Source organism: Myotis daubentonii, chromosome 3, assembly GCF_963259705.1.
Source record: "Myotis daubentonii chromosome 3, mMyoDau2.1, whole genome shotgun sequence".
In the NCBI taxonomy this organism is placed as follows: domain Eukaryota; kingdom Metazoa; phylum Chordata; class Mammalia; order Chiroptera; family Vespertilionidae; genus Myotis; species Myotis daubentonii.
The window spans coordinates 119,498,096-119,513,013 of record NC_081842.1 but is presented as its reverse complement, the minus strand read 5'-3'; the positions used below and the strand labels follow the sequence as shown (position 1 = coordinate 119,513,013).

Sequence of the window (14,918 nt, the reverse complement as noted above, 5' to 3'; positions counted from 1 at the left end):
TGTATAGTATAAGAAGAAAAGTAAGAAACAAAATTGTAAATAAATTAAATAATTAATTAAATAAATAAATTTCCCCCGTTTGTTAATCTAACTGTATATTCGCCATATTTTTGAAAAGGAGAATAGAATAGAGAGCAAATAGGCTTGAGTTTGGTGAGTGAAATTAATTAAGTAATTAGGAGAAAAAGAGAGCAAGTGAGGAAAGGAAAAACAAAAGCATAAATAAATAAATTGGCTAGCCAAGATAGAGAAAAGAGAAGGGTGCATGGACTTGAGCAAGGGAGAGGAAATTAGATATATGAGTTAGCCAACAGAGACTACTATAACAGAACACATCAATAAAGCAGTTAAAAACAATCAATTTTTAACAAGGAGCAAAAAGAAAGGAGAGAAAAATAAATCAGGAACAGGAGAGGAAAAACAGGATGAAAAAGGGAGCAGTGAGGATGAAAAGGTTGGCAAAATGAGATAAAGTAAAATAATGATAAAAAATAAAAATAGCGGGCCGAGCGGGCGAGTCGCCGAGGTGCTGCTGGCGGGGCGCCCCCATGCTCGCACCATGTCAAGGCGCAAGCAGGCGAAGCCGCAGCACATCCACACCAAGGAGGAGAGCGGCACGCAGCCGCCGCCCCAGCCGGCCCCCGGGGTCGTGGCCGCAGCGGCACCGGCGGCGGGGGAGCCGGGTGCTTCATTGAACTACCCGGGGGCTGGTGATGACATGAATGGGGACCAGGCGACAGTAAAGAGGCCTCGTCAGGAGGAGACTCACATCTGTGAGAAATGCTGCGGAGAGTTCTTCAGCGTCTCTGAGTTCTTAGAACATAAGAAAAATTGCACTAAACACCCACCTGTCCTCATCATGAACGACAGCGAGGGGCCGATGCCTTCCGAAGACTTCTCCTGGGCTGGGCCGAACCACCCGCCACGCAGTCCAAGCATTAAGGACAGTCACAGGGAGAGTGGCAGCAGCTCAGGGGACATGAAGGAGAAGCCAGGGGCGGAGCCTGCCCTGCCACCCACAGCCCAGGACTTAAACTATTTACCCAAAGGCAAAGTGGCCAACACTAACGTCACTCTTCAAGCACTGCGGGGCACCAAGGTGGCAGTGAATCAGCGGAGTGCAGACGCGCTGCCCGCCCCCCTGCCCGGTGCCAACAGCATCCCCTGGGTCCTGGAGCAGATCCTGTGTCTGCAGCAGCAGCAGCTACAGCAGATCCAGTTCACCGAGCAGATCCGAGTCCAGGTGAACATGTGGGCCGCCCATGCCCTCCCCTCCGGTGCAGCGGGAGCGGACACCCTGAAGACCTTAGGCAGCCACATGTCCCAGCAGGTCTCTGCGGCCGTGGCTTTGCTCAGCCAGAAAGCTGGAAGCCAAGGTCTGTCCCTGGACACCTTGAAACAAGCCAAGCTACCTCACACAAGCATCCCTTCCACCACCAGCTCGGTGTCCCCGGGGCTGCTGTCCTTCGCCCTGAGGCCGGATGGGACGAGGGTGCTCCCAAACCGCATCCCCGGTGCTTTGCTACCCCCGACCCCAAGCTCTGTGCTCTTCCAGAGCCCTTTCTCCACGGTGGCGTTAGACCCGTCTAAGAAAGAGAAAGGGAAGCCACCCAACGTGTCCCCGGTGGATGTCAAACCCAAAGACGAGGCCACTCAATACAGGCACAAGTGTAAGTACTATAGCAAGGTTTTTGGGACTGATAGCTCCTTGCAGATCCACCTCCGCTCCCATACTGGAGAGAGACCCTTCGTGTGCTCTGTCTGTGGCCACTGGTTCACCACCAAGGGCAACCTCAAGGTACACTTTCATCGACACCCCCAGGTGAAGGCGAACCCCCAGCTGTTTACCGAGTTCCACGACAAAATGGCAGCAGGCAATGGCATTCCCTATGCACTCTCTGTACCTGTCCCCATAGATGAATCGAGTCTCTCGCTAGACAGCAAACCTGTCCTGGTCACAGGGACCCCCAGTGTAGGTCTACCTCAGAACCTCTCTTCGGGGACTAACCCCCAGGACCTAATGGGTGGCCCACTGGTCCCCAACCTGCAGCCCGGGCCGTCTCCAGAAAGTGAGGGTGGATCCCTACTCTCTGGGGTGGGGCCAAACCATAATTCCCCAAGGGTTGGTGGCTTCCAAGGGAGAGGGACACCCGAGCCAGGGTCAGAGACCATGAAGTTGCAGCAGCTGGTTGAGAACATTGACAAGGCCACCACTGACCCCAACGAATGTCTCATTTGCCACCGGGTCTTAAGCTGCCAAAGCTCCCTCAAAATGCATTACCGAACCCACACCGGGGAGAGGCCCTTCCGCTGTAAGATCTGTGACCGAGCTTTCTCCACCAAAGGCAACCTGAAGACACACTTCGGGATTCACCGAACCAACACATCCATAAAGACGCAGCACTCGTGCCCCATCTGCCAGAAGAAGTTTACCAACGCAGTCATGTTGCAGCAGCATATTCGGATGCACATGGGTGTTCAGATTCCCAACGCGCCCCTGCCGGAGAGTCCCTGTGACTTGGTGGGTCCGGAGCTAATGATGGTGGGTGAGAACGGCAGCACAGGTGCTGTCTGTCACAACGACGTTGTCAAAAGCATCGATGTTGATGAAGTCGGCTCCCAGGATGCTCCCAGCAGCTCCTCGAAGGTCCCCCTGCCTCTTTCTGGCATCCACTCGGCATCGCCCACAACAGGGTTCACCTTGATGGCCCCCCTGGATGCCTCGGGGAAACTGGGTCCTGCTCCTCTGGTCCTGCAGCGGCAGAGCAGCCGAGAGAACGGTTCCGTGGAGAGCGATGGCTTGACCAACGACTCCTCGTCCTCAGTGATGGGAGACCAGGAGTATCAGAGCCGAAGTCCAGACATCCTGGAGGCGACCTCCTTTCAGGCCCTCTCCCCGGCCAATAGCCAAGCAGAAAGCATCAAGTCCAAGTCTACTGATGCTGGTGGCAGAGCAGACAGCTCGGACAGCAGCCGCACCGAGATGGAAGGTCGGAGCAGTCTCCCATCCGCATTTGTCTGAGCCCAGCCAACCTATGTCAAAGTGGAAGTTCCTGGTGCGTTTGGACCCGCGACTATATCCCCAGGCCTGGCACCTTTGCTGGCGGCCCAGCCACGCCGCCAGGGCAAGCAGCAGGCCTGCACGCGGTGCGGGAAGAACTTCTCGTCGGCCAGCGCCCTCCAGATTCACAAGCGGACTCACACGGGGGAGAAGCCTTTCGTGTGTAACATCTGTGGGCGAGCTTTCACCACCAAAGACAACTTGAAGGTTCACTATATGACTCATGGCGCCAACAACAGCTCCGTGCGCCGCGGGAGGAAGCTGGCCATCGAGAACACCATGGCTCTTCTAGGAACAGACACAAAGAGGGTCCCAGAGGTGTTTCTCAAGGAAATCATGACCCCTTCAGTGAACGTGGACCCTGTTGTGTGGAACCAGTACACCACCATGCTCAACGGTGGTCTGGTCATGAAGACCAACGAGATCTTGGTGATTCAGAGCGGAGGCATCCCGACTCTCCCCGTGTCCCTAGGTGCCAGCTCCGTTGTCAGCAACACCACCGTCCCCAAGATCGATGGCTCCCAGTCGGTTAGCAGCGACGTGGAAAAGCCCGGTGCTGCTGACAGCGTCCCCAAACACCAGTTCCCTCACTTCCTGGAGGAAAACAAGATTGCGGTCAGCTAAGCGACGGGAGAGCCCGTGTGTGAAGGAAAAATGCAGAGTGACCGCTTGAACTGGATCTTTTGTTTTTGTCGTTGTTGTTGTTGTTAAAAACCCATCTCCTCCTGTTTGTTTTTTTACTGATGTGCAAATGTTTACAGTTGTGACCACAACCTCAGGCATGTCCAACAACCACGATGTTGCTATGCTGCTTTGCTAAAAAAACAAAACCAAACCACACACATACTAAAATAGATACAGACTAGTATTTTTTTTTTTTTAATTTTGGAAGAAGCGGGTCTTGCAAAGTGGCTTTGTTACTTGAGACAAACTGTATATATGAAGACTTTGTACAAGCTAGAGGAACTATTTCCAAAGATTGTCCCCTGTTTCAAGTTGGAACTTACTAAACCACGATGGGAAAGAAACTGCTTAGCCTCACTGGGGAGGGGGAGCTGCATACTTCCGGGACTGTGTGCGGGTAAATGGACTAGGTCTGTTGTCCTCGGTGGCCTGCTTTGTATGTCCCTCAACCCTGCACCCATCTTTTGTTTTGTTTCCTTTTTGAATGTACTTTCCTTTTTTATTTTTAACTAAGGTGTGGCATTACAAAATTCCTTCCACCTTGGGCCCGTGAGTAGCATGCCCTCCAATGGACGGTCTTAGTCCCTCTGGAGTCGGTGTGTGTGTTGCTGCTGTTGAAATAGAGTTCAGTGGGAGCCCTAAGCGTGTCAATGTCTTCCCTGCTTCCCGATGCCGCCTTCCTGAGCACCAGGACAGGTGGGCACCTGAGCAGGGGACCTCAGGTGACTTGATTTAGTTCACCAGTGCCTATTCTAGCGAAGAAATGAGTCTTTCATTCTTGAAGAAACTCATGGAGGGCATGTTTCTGATAAGAGGTTCACATACTACTTTTTATAAAAATTTTGATGTGACTTATGCCAAGTAATTGTGAAGATTCTTTTCCCCCGTGAGTACTGCATGAAGGTTACGAAGTTGGAACAGGCGAGTCCTGGGTATGAAAGCTTTAATTTATCTACCTCATTTATTTTTTATTTTTGTAGCTTTAGTCTCTCTTTTCCTATTTTATGACCACTGAAAGTGTTCCCAGTCCCTGTCTTAAACCTGAGAGTTGATGTATTGGTGGGAGCGGCTGGACCTTCAAGATGTTTTGTGATTTTTTTTTAAAATCCCTTTCTTGCATATATAATAAGCAAATGCTGAAACTTTGCTCTGATGGTTTAATGAGGAAGAAGAAGGAAAGACACTGGTTTCTGAGTCTTTCCCCTCAATGTGGAAATGTACATCAAAATGTGTATCAAAAGTTGGTCTCTGAGTTATTGCACCTGACTTCAGGATAAAAAAAAATTATTTTTTTGCCAAGTTGTGCCTTTCCTTCTGAAATTGTAAATGAACACAATACTAGAACCTGTTTACACTGTGAAGTGGATATTGTTACAGAGGACATGCCAGAAGCTTTCTCACTGTTATGCCTTGTGAATGTACGATCTACAGAGAAAACCTTGTAGTTTTACCTGCTGATGCTGACTGATGGAAAATAAATTTTGGTATTTTCCCCCTCAAAAAAATAAAATAAAATAAAATAAAATAGCATGTAGAGCACTAATCAAAAAAATAAAATGTTAAAAAGTAAAAATAATAAAACAAATTTTTTTCTTTCCCTTCAGTAAAAGGTAAAAATTAAAGTGCAGTGTTGTTTGCTTCAGCTGAGTTTTAATGTCTCATGGGGGCTGGATTAAGACCCCTCTCTTCTGTTCTGTTTGCCACTTTTCAGTTTCCTGTTAGGTAATCAGGACCTGTTGACATTCCCAGCAATCTACCACTCCTCTGTATCTGTCTCCATAGGCTTGGATTTAGGCATGCAGGACAATCAGTCCACTTTGTTTGTCTCCCTGCTTTCAGTCATATTTACAGAAGCCTCTATTTCTGACACGGGTTAGGTGGCAGTGTTGCTTTATTCGTTTCTGAGGCCGCTAGGAGGGGCTAGCTCTTCCAGAGAAAAATGGCTGTTTAGGGTTGGAGGGACCAGGCTGTCGCAGAGCTGGATTCCTGGTTGCCTCTCCCTGCTTTGCTCCTCAGCCTCCACCAAATCATGTCCACCTCGGAGAGTGTTTGTAATTGAAAGATCCTATGCACTGGGTTCCCATGGCTGAGGACTAAGATCTAAAGTCCCCCACTGCCAGCAGTCCTGTGGACCCCCTTTCACAGTCGAGGGTTACATGTGTTCCCACGGGATGCAGACTTGGTTCCACGCAGTTTCCTTCTGACCCTTTCATCCCGGTGGTCTTGCGTTTCTCTTTCCAGCCCAGATCCCTGATCCTACCATTCTCCAGGTATCCTCTGTCCTTTCGGCCATGTATTGTCTCACCAGCTGTGTTTAATTCGCCAATTCCAGGTGGATGTTACTCGATTCAGCTGTTTCTTCTATCTGCTCTCTGAGAAGGCGCAGGACACGTCTGCCCATTTGGCTGCCATTTTTTCTTCCCCCAGACAAACTTTTTAGGAGCCTGCGGCCGGGGAAGCTGGAATCTCGGTGTTTGTGGGTTCACAGCCAAGGCAGCAGGTCCCTGGCTGGTGTTGATGCAGGGTCCCGGGTGGTGTCCAAAGGCTCCCTGGGTGGAGGTAAGGCTGGGCTCCCAGTCACAGCAGCTCTCCCCTTCAAGATGGCATGGCCTCTGCAGCGGAGCCGGCCGCCCTGGGAGAGATTTCAGTGGTAAGAGAGGCCACCCAGCTCGGGGAGCCTGGTCTGCCAGCCCCCAAAAGTCCTGCGGAATATAGCTGTCACACACACACACACACACACACACACACACACACGCCCCACATGCCCACGCACTCCCCTTTTGCTCCCTCACTCACACTCTCTCCCTCACGGCTATCCTGTCGGCCGCAATCTTTGATTCTATTAGTTACATTTTAAGTGCTTAATGTCTGTATGTGACTAGCAGAGGTTACCTGTTGCACAGCTCAGATAAAGAATATTTCCATCATCACAGGAAGTCCTGTTGGACAGCGCTGATTTAGATCATTTACATTTAATTTAATTATAGATAGAGCTGGATTTAAGCCTATAAATTTGTTCCAGGTTTTTTCTTTAATTTTTTTTCTTATCCTGTCTTCTTTTGGATTAACCGAGTATTTTTATGATTGCACTAGAGGCCCGGCACACGAAATTCGTGCATTGGTACAGTCCCTGGCCTAGCATGCAATCAGAGCCATCTTCCCCAGCTGCCTGCAGCCGGCCCTGCCCCCCGCCACCACCCACCCCCAGTTCCCTGTTTGCCATCAGTTGATTGGAGCTGCCGCCTGGGGGGAGGAACCGAGAGGTTAGCCATTCTGCCTGCTCACTAGCCCTGCCCCCTGCCGCCACTCACCCTGTTTCCCCGTTTGCCATTGGGCAGTTAGAGTCTGACGGCCAGGGAAAGGGACCAAGACATGGGCCATTCCCGCCTACTCACTGGCCCCGACCCCACCATGGGTTGCTGTTTGTGTGTGGGGTGACTGGTGGGGCGGGGGCCTTGGCCAGGTGCCACCCACGTCCCCTGTCACCCACCCCTGGTTCCCTGTTCACCATCCGGTGATTGGAGCCTGCCGGCAGGGGAAAGGGACCAAGAGGTGGTCAATGCGCCTCATAGTGGCTGGTCGAGTGGTCGTTCCGCCGTTAGGGTTTTGCATATTATCCTTTTATTTTATAGGATTTTATCTCCTCTATTGTCTTACTATACCTTTGTTTTTTAAAATTTTTTTTAAATAGTAATTGATGCAGGCTTTAACTGACACACACACTACCTTCAAAGTGTGCTATAGTAGTTCATGTATGACATGAACCAATAGGACTTCCTGTGATGATGGACATGTTCTATATCAGAGCTGTGCAACAGGTATTTACTAGTCACATGCAGTTATTAAGCACAGAAACATTACATGTTCAGTTCCTTTACATGTGCAGATCTAGTCTCCTTCCTATCCTTTCTGCTGTCATTATTATATGTTCTGCTGCTTTATGTATTACCAACCCTGTAATAATTGTTGTTGCTTTAAACATTCAGTTATATTTTCAAGAAATTTAAAAAAGCAAAAAACTCTCTCATATTTACTCATATTTTTACCTTTCCTGTAGTCTTCATTCCTTTTTGCAGATCCGAGTTTCCATTGTCATTTTCCTTTCTCTTGAAGAACTTTTAACATCTCATATAGTGTATGTCTGCTTACAAAGAATTTTCTCAGATTCTGAAGATGTCTTTGTTTTGCCTTAATTTGTAAAGGATATTTTCACTGGATATAGAATTTCTTCTGGAATTTTTTTCACACGCCCTTATCTCCAACTGACTTGTCAACCCAGTAAGACTGCCATTTGCATGTTAAGCTCTATCTTTGTATAGCAGTGACTGAGCAGTACTCTCAGGAGAAAAGCTAGTAAGTATCATCTCACCTTATATAGTTTCCTTCTCTCAAGAGTCTCCCCTTCAGTGTCTGTCAACCTTTGGTTGCACTCCAATTCCTTGAAAAAAAATTGATTTATAATTATTATTAACGGGGAGGTGAGTGTGATATAATTACTCTACCATTACTGGGTGCTAGAACTATAGCTATAATTTTGTATTGTACTTTTTTTCACTTCTTTTTTTTTTATTGCTTAAAGTAATAAGCAATATTACAAAGGGCATTACATATGTGTCCTTTTTTTCCCCCCACCCTTGACAATCCCCTGGCCTCCTCTACCCTACAGTGTCTTATGTCCATTGGTTATGCTTATATGCATGCATACAAGTCCTTCGGTTGATCTCTTACACCCCTCCCTCCTGCCCCCCAACCCTCCCTGGCCTTCCCTCTGCAGTTTGACAGTCTGTTTGAGGCAGCTCTGCCTCTGTATCTATGATTGTTCAAAAGTTTATAATGGTCTTTATTATCCATGAATGAGTGAGATCATGTGGTATTTTTCCTTCATTGACTGGCTTATTTCACTTAGCAAAATACTCTCCAGTTCCATCCATGCCATTGCAAATGGTAAAAGTTCCTTCTTTTTTAGAGCAGCATAGTATTCCATCGTGTAGATGTACCACGGTTTTCTAATCCACTCATCTACTGATGGGCACTTAGGCTGTTTCCAGATCTTAGCTATGGTGAATTGTGCTGCTATGAACATATGGGTGCATATATCCTTTCTGATTGGTGTTTCTGGTTTCTTGGGATATATTCCTAGAAGTGGGATCACAGGGTCAAATGGGAGTTCCATTTTTAACTTTTTGAGGAAACTCCATACTGTCTTCCATAGTGACTGCACCAGTCTGCATTCCCACCAGCAGTGCACGAGTGTGCCTTTTTCTCCACATCCTCTCCAGCACTTGTCGTTTGTTGATTTGTTGATGATAGCCAGTCTGACAGGTGTGAGATGGTACCTCGTTGTTTTGATTTGCATCTCTCGGATGATTAGTGACTTTGAGCATGTTTTCATATGTCTCTTGGCTTTCTGAATGTCCTCTTTTGAAAGGTGTCTATTTAGGTCCTTTGCCCATTTTTGATGGGATTGTTTATTTTCCTTTTGTTAAGTTGTATGAGTTCCCTATAAATTTTGGAGATTAGGCCCTTATCTGATATGACATTGGCAAATATGTTTTCCCACGCAGTGGGCTTTCTTGTTGTTTTGTTGATTTCACTTAACTTCTTAACATAAGAATTAAAGTGTTCCTTTTTCTGTGGGAGCCATTGAGTTGCGAGGAGTGTAGCCTTCTCTCCATGCACTTAGTGTACTCCAAAAAGGGGAAATTATCTGGCAAAAATGTCACTTTGCCTACTGTGTTCAAGGCTCCCTTTTGACCAGATATTGTGGGCTTTGTTCACATCAACTTATGCAAAAACAATAGACAGTCCTGTGCTGTCAGTGGTCAGTGAATTGGCAGGTCATCAAACCAGTATACAGAGTCTTGAGGTACTGGCAGAGCTGTGACTCGAATTCACAGAGTTTGAGGTGGTGGGACTCCTTGTTCTACACAGGGTGCTTTTGGAAATATGTGTCATGGGGCCACCACCTGTTTGTACCAACAAAAATCTGGCGTCACATGCACCACAGAGTGAACACAACATTTAAGTGCTATGCCATCTGCTCTGCCGTGGCTGCTGTGTCCTTCCCAGCGCCGGTCATGTCTGAAGGTCATCATATTGAAGAAGTTCCTGAACTTCCTTTGGTGGTTGAAGGTAAATGTTGACGGCTACAAGAAGACCAAGGAGGCAGATTTATTTTTTAAGAAACTTAAGGCCTGGAAGGATGTTAGAAAGGTCTATGCCTCTCAGCTAATGAGAGCTGGCAAGGGCAAAATGAGAAATCATTGTCATATCTAGGGCAGGGGACCTTGCATCATCTATAGTGCAGACAACGGTATCATCAAAGCCTTCAGAAACATTCCTAGAATTACTCTTCTTAATTTAAGCAAATAGAACATTTTCAAACTTGCTCCTGGTGAACATGTGGGCTATGTCTGCATTTGGACTGAACATTAGATGACCTCTGTGGCACTGTGTAAAGCTGTCTCCCTTAAGAGTAATTCCAACCTTCCATGCACAGGATGCTCAATACAGACCTGAGCGGAATCTTGAAAAGCCCAGAGATCCAAAGAACCTCCTCTGAGCACTACGCAAGAAAATTCATTGCAAAGTCATAAAGAACAATCCCTTGACAAACCTGAGAATCATGTTGAAGCTAAACCCATGCACAAAGACCGTGTACCAGAACACCAGTCTTCTCCAGGCCAAATCAGATGAGAAGGGGGTTCCCGGCATGAAGCCTGTGGTGTGGGAAAGGAAGGAGAGAAAGTCTTGCCATTACGAAGCCGAAGAAACCTTTGGTGGGAAATAGGCTGCAGATACCAGGAAACCGGCAACTGAGAAGAAACCCACAGAAAAGAAACCTACCACAGAAGAAAAGAGGCCTGCAACATAAATTTAAATTTGTTTCATAAAAGTCAAATCACTTTGGATAGCTAATTTTGAATAAAAACCTGATCAAAGGCAAAAATAATTAAACTTATTAAAAATGTATCACAAACATCTTTAATGACTTTAAACATTCTGTTTTATGAGTGAATATGCCATAGTTTACTTGGGTATTTTCCTATTTTGGAAATCAAATATTTCAATATTATAAATAGTGCTGGACTCATTATATGAAGAGAAGAACTATGTTATGAGGGTCTGGACACATTTCTCACAGATTTACTTAAATCAGTTGTATCTTGGGGAAGTATAATGGTCATAAATTCTTTATTTTCTTTGATTTTCTTTTTTTTATTCTTTCAAGTTTGCTTACATCCTATTTCAGTAAAAGTTTTATTTTTATCATTGCTGTTTTTCTTCTGCAGAAAAGAGAAAATATTCGTTCTTTAACTATGTCTGGCCATGTTGGTTTTGAGAGTTTGCCTGATCAGCTGGTCAACAGATCCATTCAGCAAGGCTTCTGTTTTAATATTCTCTGTGTTGGTAAGTACCAGATTCTTCCTCTAAATTGTTCTTTCATATTCCTTGCGCTCACTTCATTCTTGTACGGTGTGTGGTGCTCATGTTATCAATTTGAGATCATGATCACAGATATTTTTCAGTTATTTAAATTCTGTGAGTTTGTTTTTTTTTAGCTGTACTACTTTAATTTTTTTGTTCTTTAAACATTTCAGTACTTTCTTCAATGTTCTGAGTAACTTAACTCATTTTTTTAAAATATATTTTATTGATTTTTTTACAGAGAGAAAGGGAGAGGGATAGAGAGTCAGAAACATCGATGAGAGAAAAACATCGATTAGCTGCCTCCTGCATACCTCCTACTGGGGATGTGCCCGTAACCCAGATACATGCCCTTGACCAGAATCGAACCTGGGACCCTTCAGTCCGCAGGCCGACGCTCTATCCACGGAGCCAAACCGGCCAGGGCAACTTACTCATTTTTATGTTCTGCTAATGACTTAGTGAACCACCCGTAGCATATATTTCTTTCTTGGACAACTCAGCTATTGAAATATTTGAAACATTTGGAATCCTTAAAACCATTCTAAGAGTTTATAGTTCTATTTTTTTCTCATCCATCCTGTGCACCTGTGAAGATATACCTTTGTTTCTTTCAGGGGAGACTGGAATTGGAAAATCAACGTTGATTGATACATTGTTTAATACTAATTTTGAAGACCATGAATCCTCACATTTTTGCCCACATGTTAGACTTAAAGCTCAAACATATGAACTTCAAGAAAGTAATGTTCGATTGAAATTGACCATTGTGAATACAGTGGGATTTGGTGACCAAATAAACAAAGAAGAGAGGTACATGTTTTCTTCTTGTAATAAAACAAATTTTTCTTAATTCAGGACACTTGTATTCTTGCCCCATGAGCTATGATTTGATTTTCTACTATGAAAATCCATATCTTAGCCTCCCAGACTTTTAGTTTTTGAAATCATTAAGCAATATTTTATTCTCACTAACAATCGACATTTCTATATTTGGTTATTTAATTCCTTTAGAATAATTTGAATTACATTATTAAAATGTCTGTTTCAGCAAAAATGGTTTTAATTATTTTCTGATATATGCCAATATAGTGTATTTTAAGTGACTTGTACTTATTTTCAGACAAGACTTATTTCAGTGAGGGTAAAAAACAACAACAATAAGACATACAATGGCAAATATAAATGGCCAAAACCATGGTGCATGAATTTTTTTTTATGAAATTCTAATCAAATTAGCCAGGTACCTTATTATGCATTACAGGGAAGGTTTGAAATTTAAACTAAAAAGGGGGGAAGTAGATTGGAGTAAAGCAATAACTTTTATTCTTTTTTTTTCCTTTTTTGGAATGTATATATTTTTATTATTAGAGGTAATTTCCTATTTTTCTAAAGTTTGCTTTAGAGAGAAAATATTTTGCATAATTGACTCTTATGTAACTTATGTTAGCCTTTTCAGCGCATTTGTGTGTTCGCTTTAAATTTCAATAAATGATTTGTGTGTGCTTTTTGGAAGGAACACACCAGTGGCAGAGGCAAAGGCCTGTGACATGCTACTTTAAATAATATTAGTTTTTAAAATAATGTTCTATATAGAGATTTTGGGCATTTTTGATGATCTCTACATGGTACCTTTTAAAAGTATTTCATTTTCTATAGAAATACTGTATAGAAATATCAATTTTCAATATGGCAACTTTTGTAAATTCTCTGATTAATTACAATAATTCACTTCTAATATTTAGATTTCCTGTGTATGTGATAGTATAATGATGTTTATATTTCCAGTCCTTTTTTTTCTTTTTAAATGTTTTTTTGCTATATAATTTACATAGAAAAATAAAATGTATTGATTTTATTCAGTGTACAATTCAGTTAATTTTGACAAATGTGTAGTTTTGTTGTCACCACCATGATTAGATATAGGAGAAGGCCATAGTCTTGAGTGCTTTTCTCATATGTACGTGCACATGCAGATGAGGGCTTTGCCAAAGCGAGAAGGGTCCTCTCCAGACCTGCATTGCTTTCTCTTAGTGTAGTTCCTTTTCCCAGTGTTCTTGCCTACAAATGCTAGTTGTGTTAGCCTCCCTGAACTGCTGTCTATATCTCTCCAGTCAGAGTTGGCCAGGCTCTGTTCTCTCTTCTGTGCTATGCCCTGGAAACCTGTCTTCAGGCAATAATCTGAGGAAATTGTTGAGCTCTCTTCATTTACTTCCCACCTTTGTGATCATAGTTTTATACTGCCTATTGTCCATTGTCTGAAAACCTTTGTCCAAGTTTCTGGCTGTTTAAGGTGAGAGAGTAAATCCAGTCCCATTTACTCCATCATGTCTGAAGATGGTAGTCTTTATTTTTCTTTCATTTCATTTTATTTTAACTTTTTTTTATTGCTTAAAATATTACAAAGAGTAGTACATTTGTCTCCTTTTATTTCCCCTTGACCTTCGCCCAGCCTCCCCTACCCCCCAGTGTCTTGTGTCCATTGGTTATGCTTACATGCATGCATACAAGTCCTTTGGTTGATCTCTTACACCCCTCCCCCCCAACCCTCCCCAGCCTTCCTGCTGTAGTTTGACAGTCTGTTTAATGCTGCTCTGCTTCTGTATCTGTTTTTGTTCATCAGTTTATAATGGTCTTAATTATCCATAAATGAGTGAGATCATGTGGTATTTTTCTTTCACTGACTGGCTCATTTCACTTAGCATAATGCTCTCCAGTTCCATCCATGCTGTTGCAAATGGTAAAAATTCCTTCTTTTTTACAGCAGCATAGTATTCCATTGTGTATATGTACCACAGTTTTCTACTGTCTTCCATAATGACTGCACCAGTCTGCATTCCCACCAGCAGTGCACGAGTGTTCCTTTTTTTCTGCATCCTCTCCAGCACTTGTCATTTTTTGATTTGTTGATGATAGCCATTCTGACAGGTGTGAGATGGTACCTCGTGTTGATTTGCAATGATCTAAAATGATTTAATCATTTTAATTAATGATATAATCATCTCGGATGATTAGTGATTTTGAGCATGTTTTCATATGTCTCTTGGCTTTCTGTATGTCCTCTTTTGAAAAGTGTCTATTGAGGTCCTTTGCCCATTTTTTGATTGGATTGTTTACCTTCCTTTTGTTAAGTTGTATGAGTTCCCTGTAAATTTTGGAGATTAAAACCTTATCAGAGATAACATTGGCAAATATGTTCTCCCAATACAGTGGACTTTCTTGTTGTTTTGTTGATGGTTTCTTTTTGCTGTGCAGAAGCTTTTTATTGTGATTTAGTCCCATTTGTTTATTTTCTCTTTAGTTTCCAATGCCCTAGGAGCTGTATCGGTGAAGAAATTGCTTCGGCATATGTCTGAGATTTTGTTGCCTTTGGATTCCTCTAGTATTTTCATGGTTTCCCGTCTTACATTTAAGTCCTTTATCCATTTTGAGTTTATTTTTGTGTCTGGTGTAAGTTGGTGGTCTAGTTTCATTTTTTTGCATGTGTCTGACCAAGTTTCCCAGCACCATTTATTGAAGAGACTGTCTTGACTCCATTGTATGTTCTTGCCTCCTTTGTCAAATATTAATTGAGCATATTGGTTCTGGTCGATGTCTGGGTTCTCTATTCTATTCCATTGATCTATACGTCTGTTCTTGTGCCAGTACCAGGCAGTTTTGAGAACGGTGGCTTTGTAATACAGTTTGATATCTGGTATTGAGATCCCACCTACTTTGTTCTTCTTTTTCAGGATCGCTGCAGCTA

The 14,918-nt window shown here is 43.8% G+C and overlaps 2 protein-coding genes across 5 annotated transcripts in view; both read left to right on the top strand.

Annotated features, from left to right (window-relative positions):
* Positions 1-14,918, top strand: part of SEPTIN10 (septin 10) — an 82,482-nt gene that overhangs the window by 30,294 nt on the left and 37,270 nt on the right. For 2 of the 4 annotated variants that reach the window (XM_059688372.1, XM_059688371.1), the window contains exons 3-4: positions 11,038-11,155; positions 11,791-11,986. The exons of 1 other annotated variant lie outside the window; for it this stretch is intronic. In XM_059688372.1, coding sequence (XP_059544355.1) covers positions 11,038-11,155; positions 11,791-11,986 — 314 coding nt within the window. Of the gene's footprint in view, positions 1-11,037; positions 11,156-11,790; positions 11,987-14,918 lie in introns of those variants that run through there. One more of the 4 variants, XM_059688374.1, reaches the window with a different exon arrangement.
* LOC132229374 (sal-like protein 4) lies at positions 560-3,685 on the top strand. The gene is given in 1 exon segment (XM_059686043.1): positions 560-3,685. A coding segment is annotated over 1 exon segment (3,126 nt).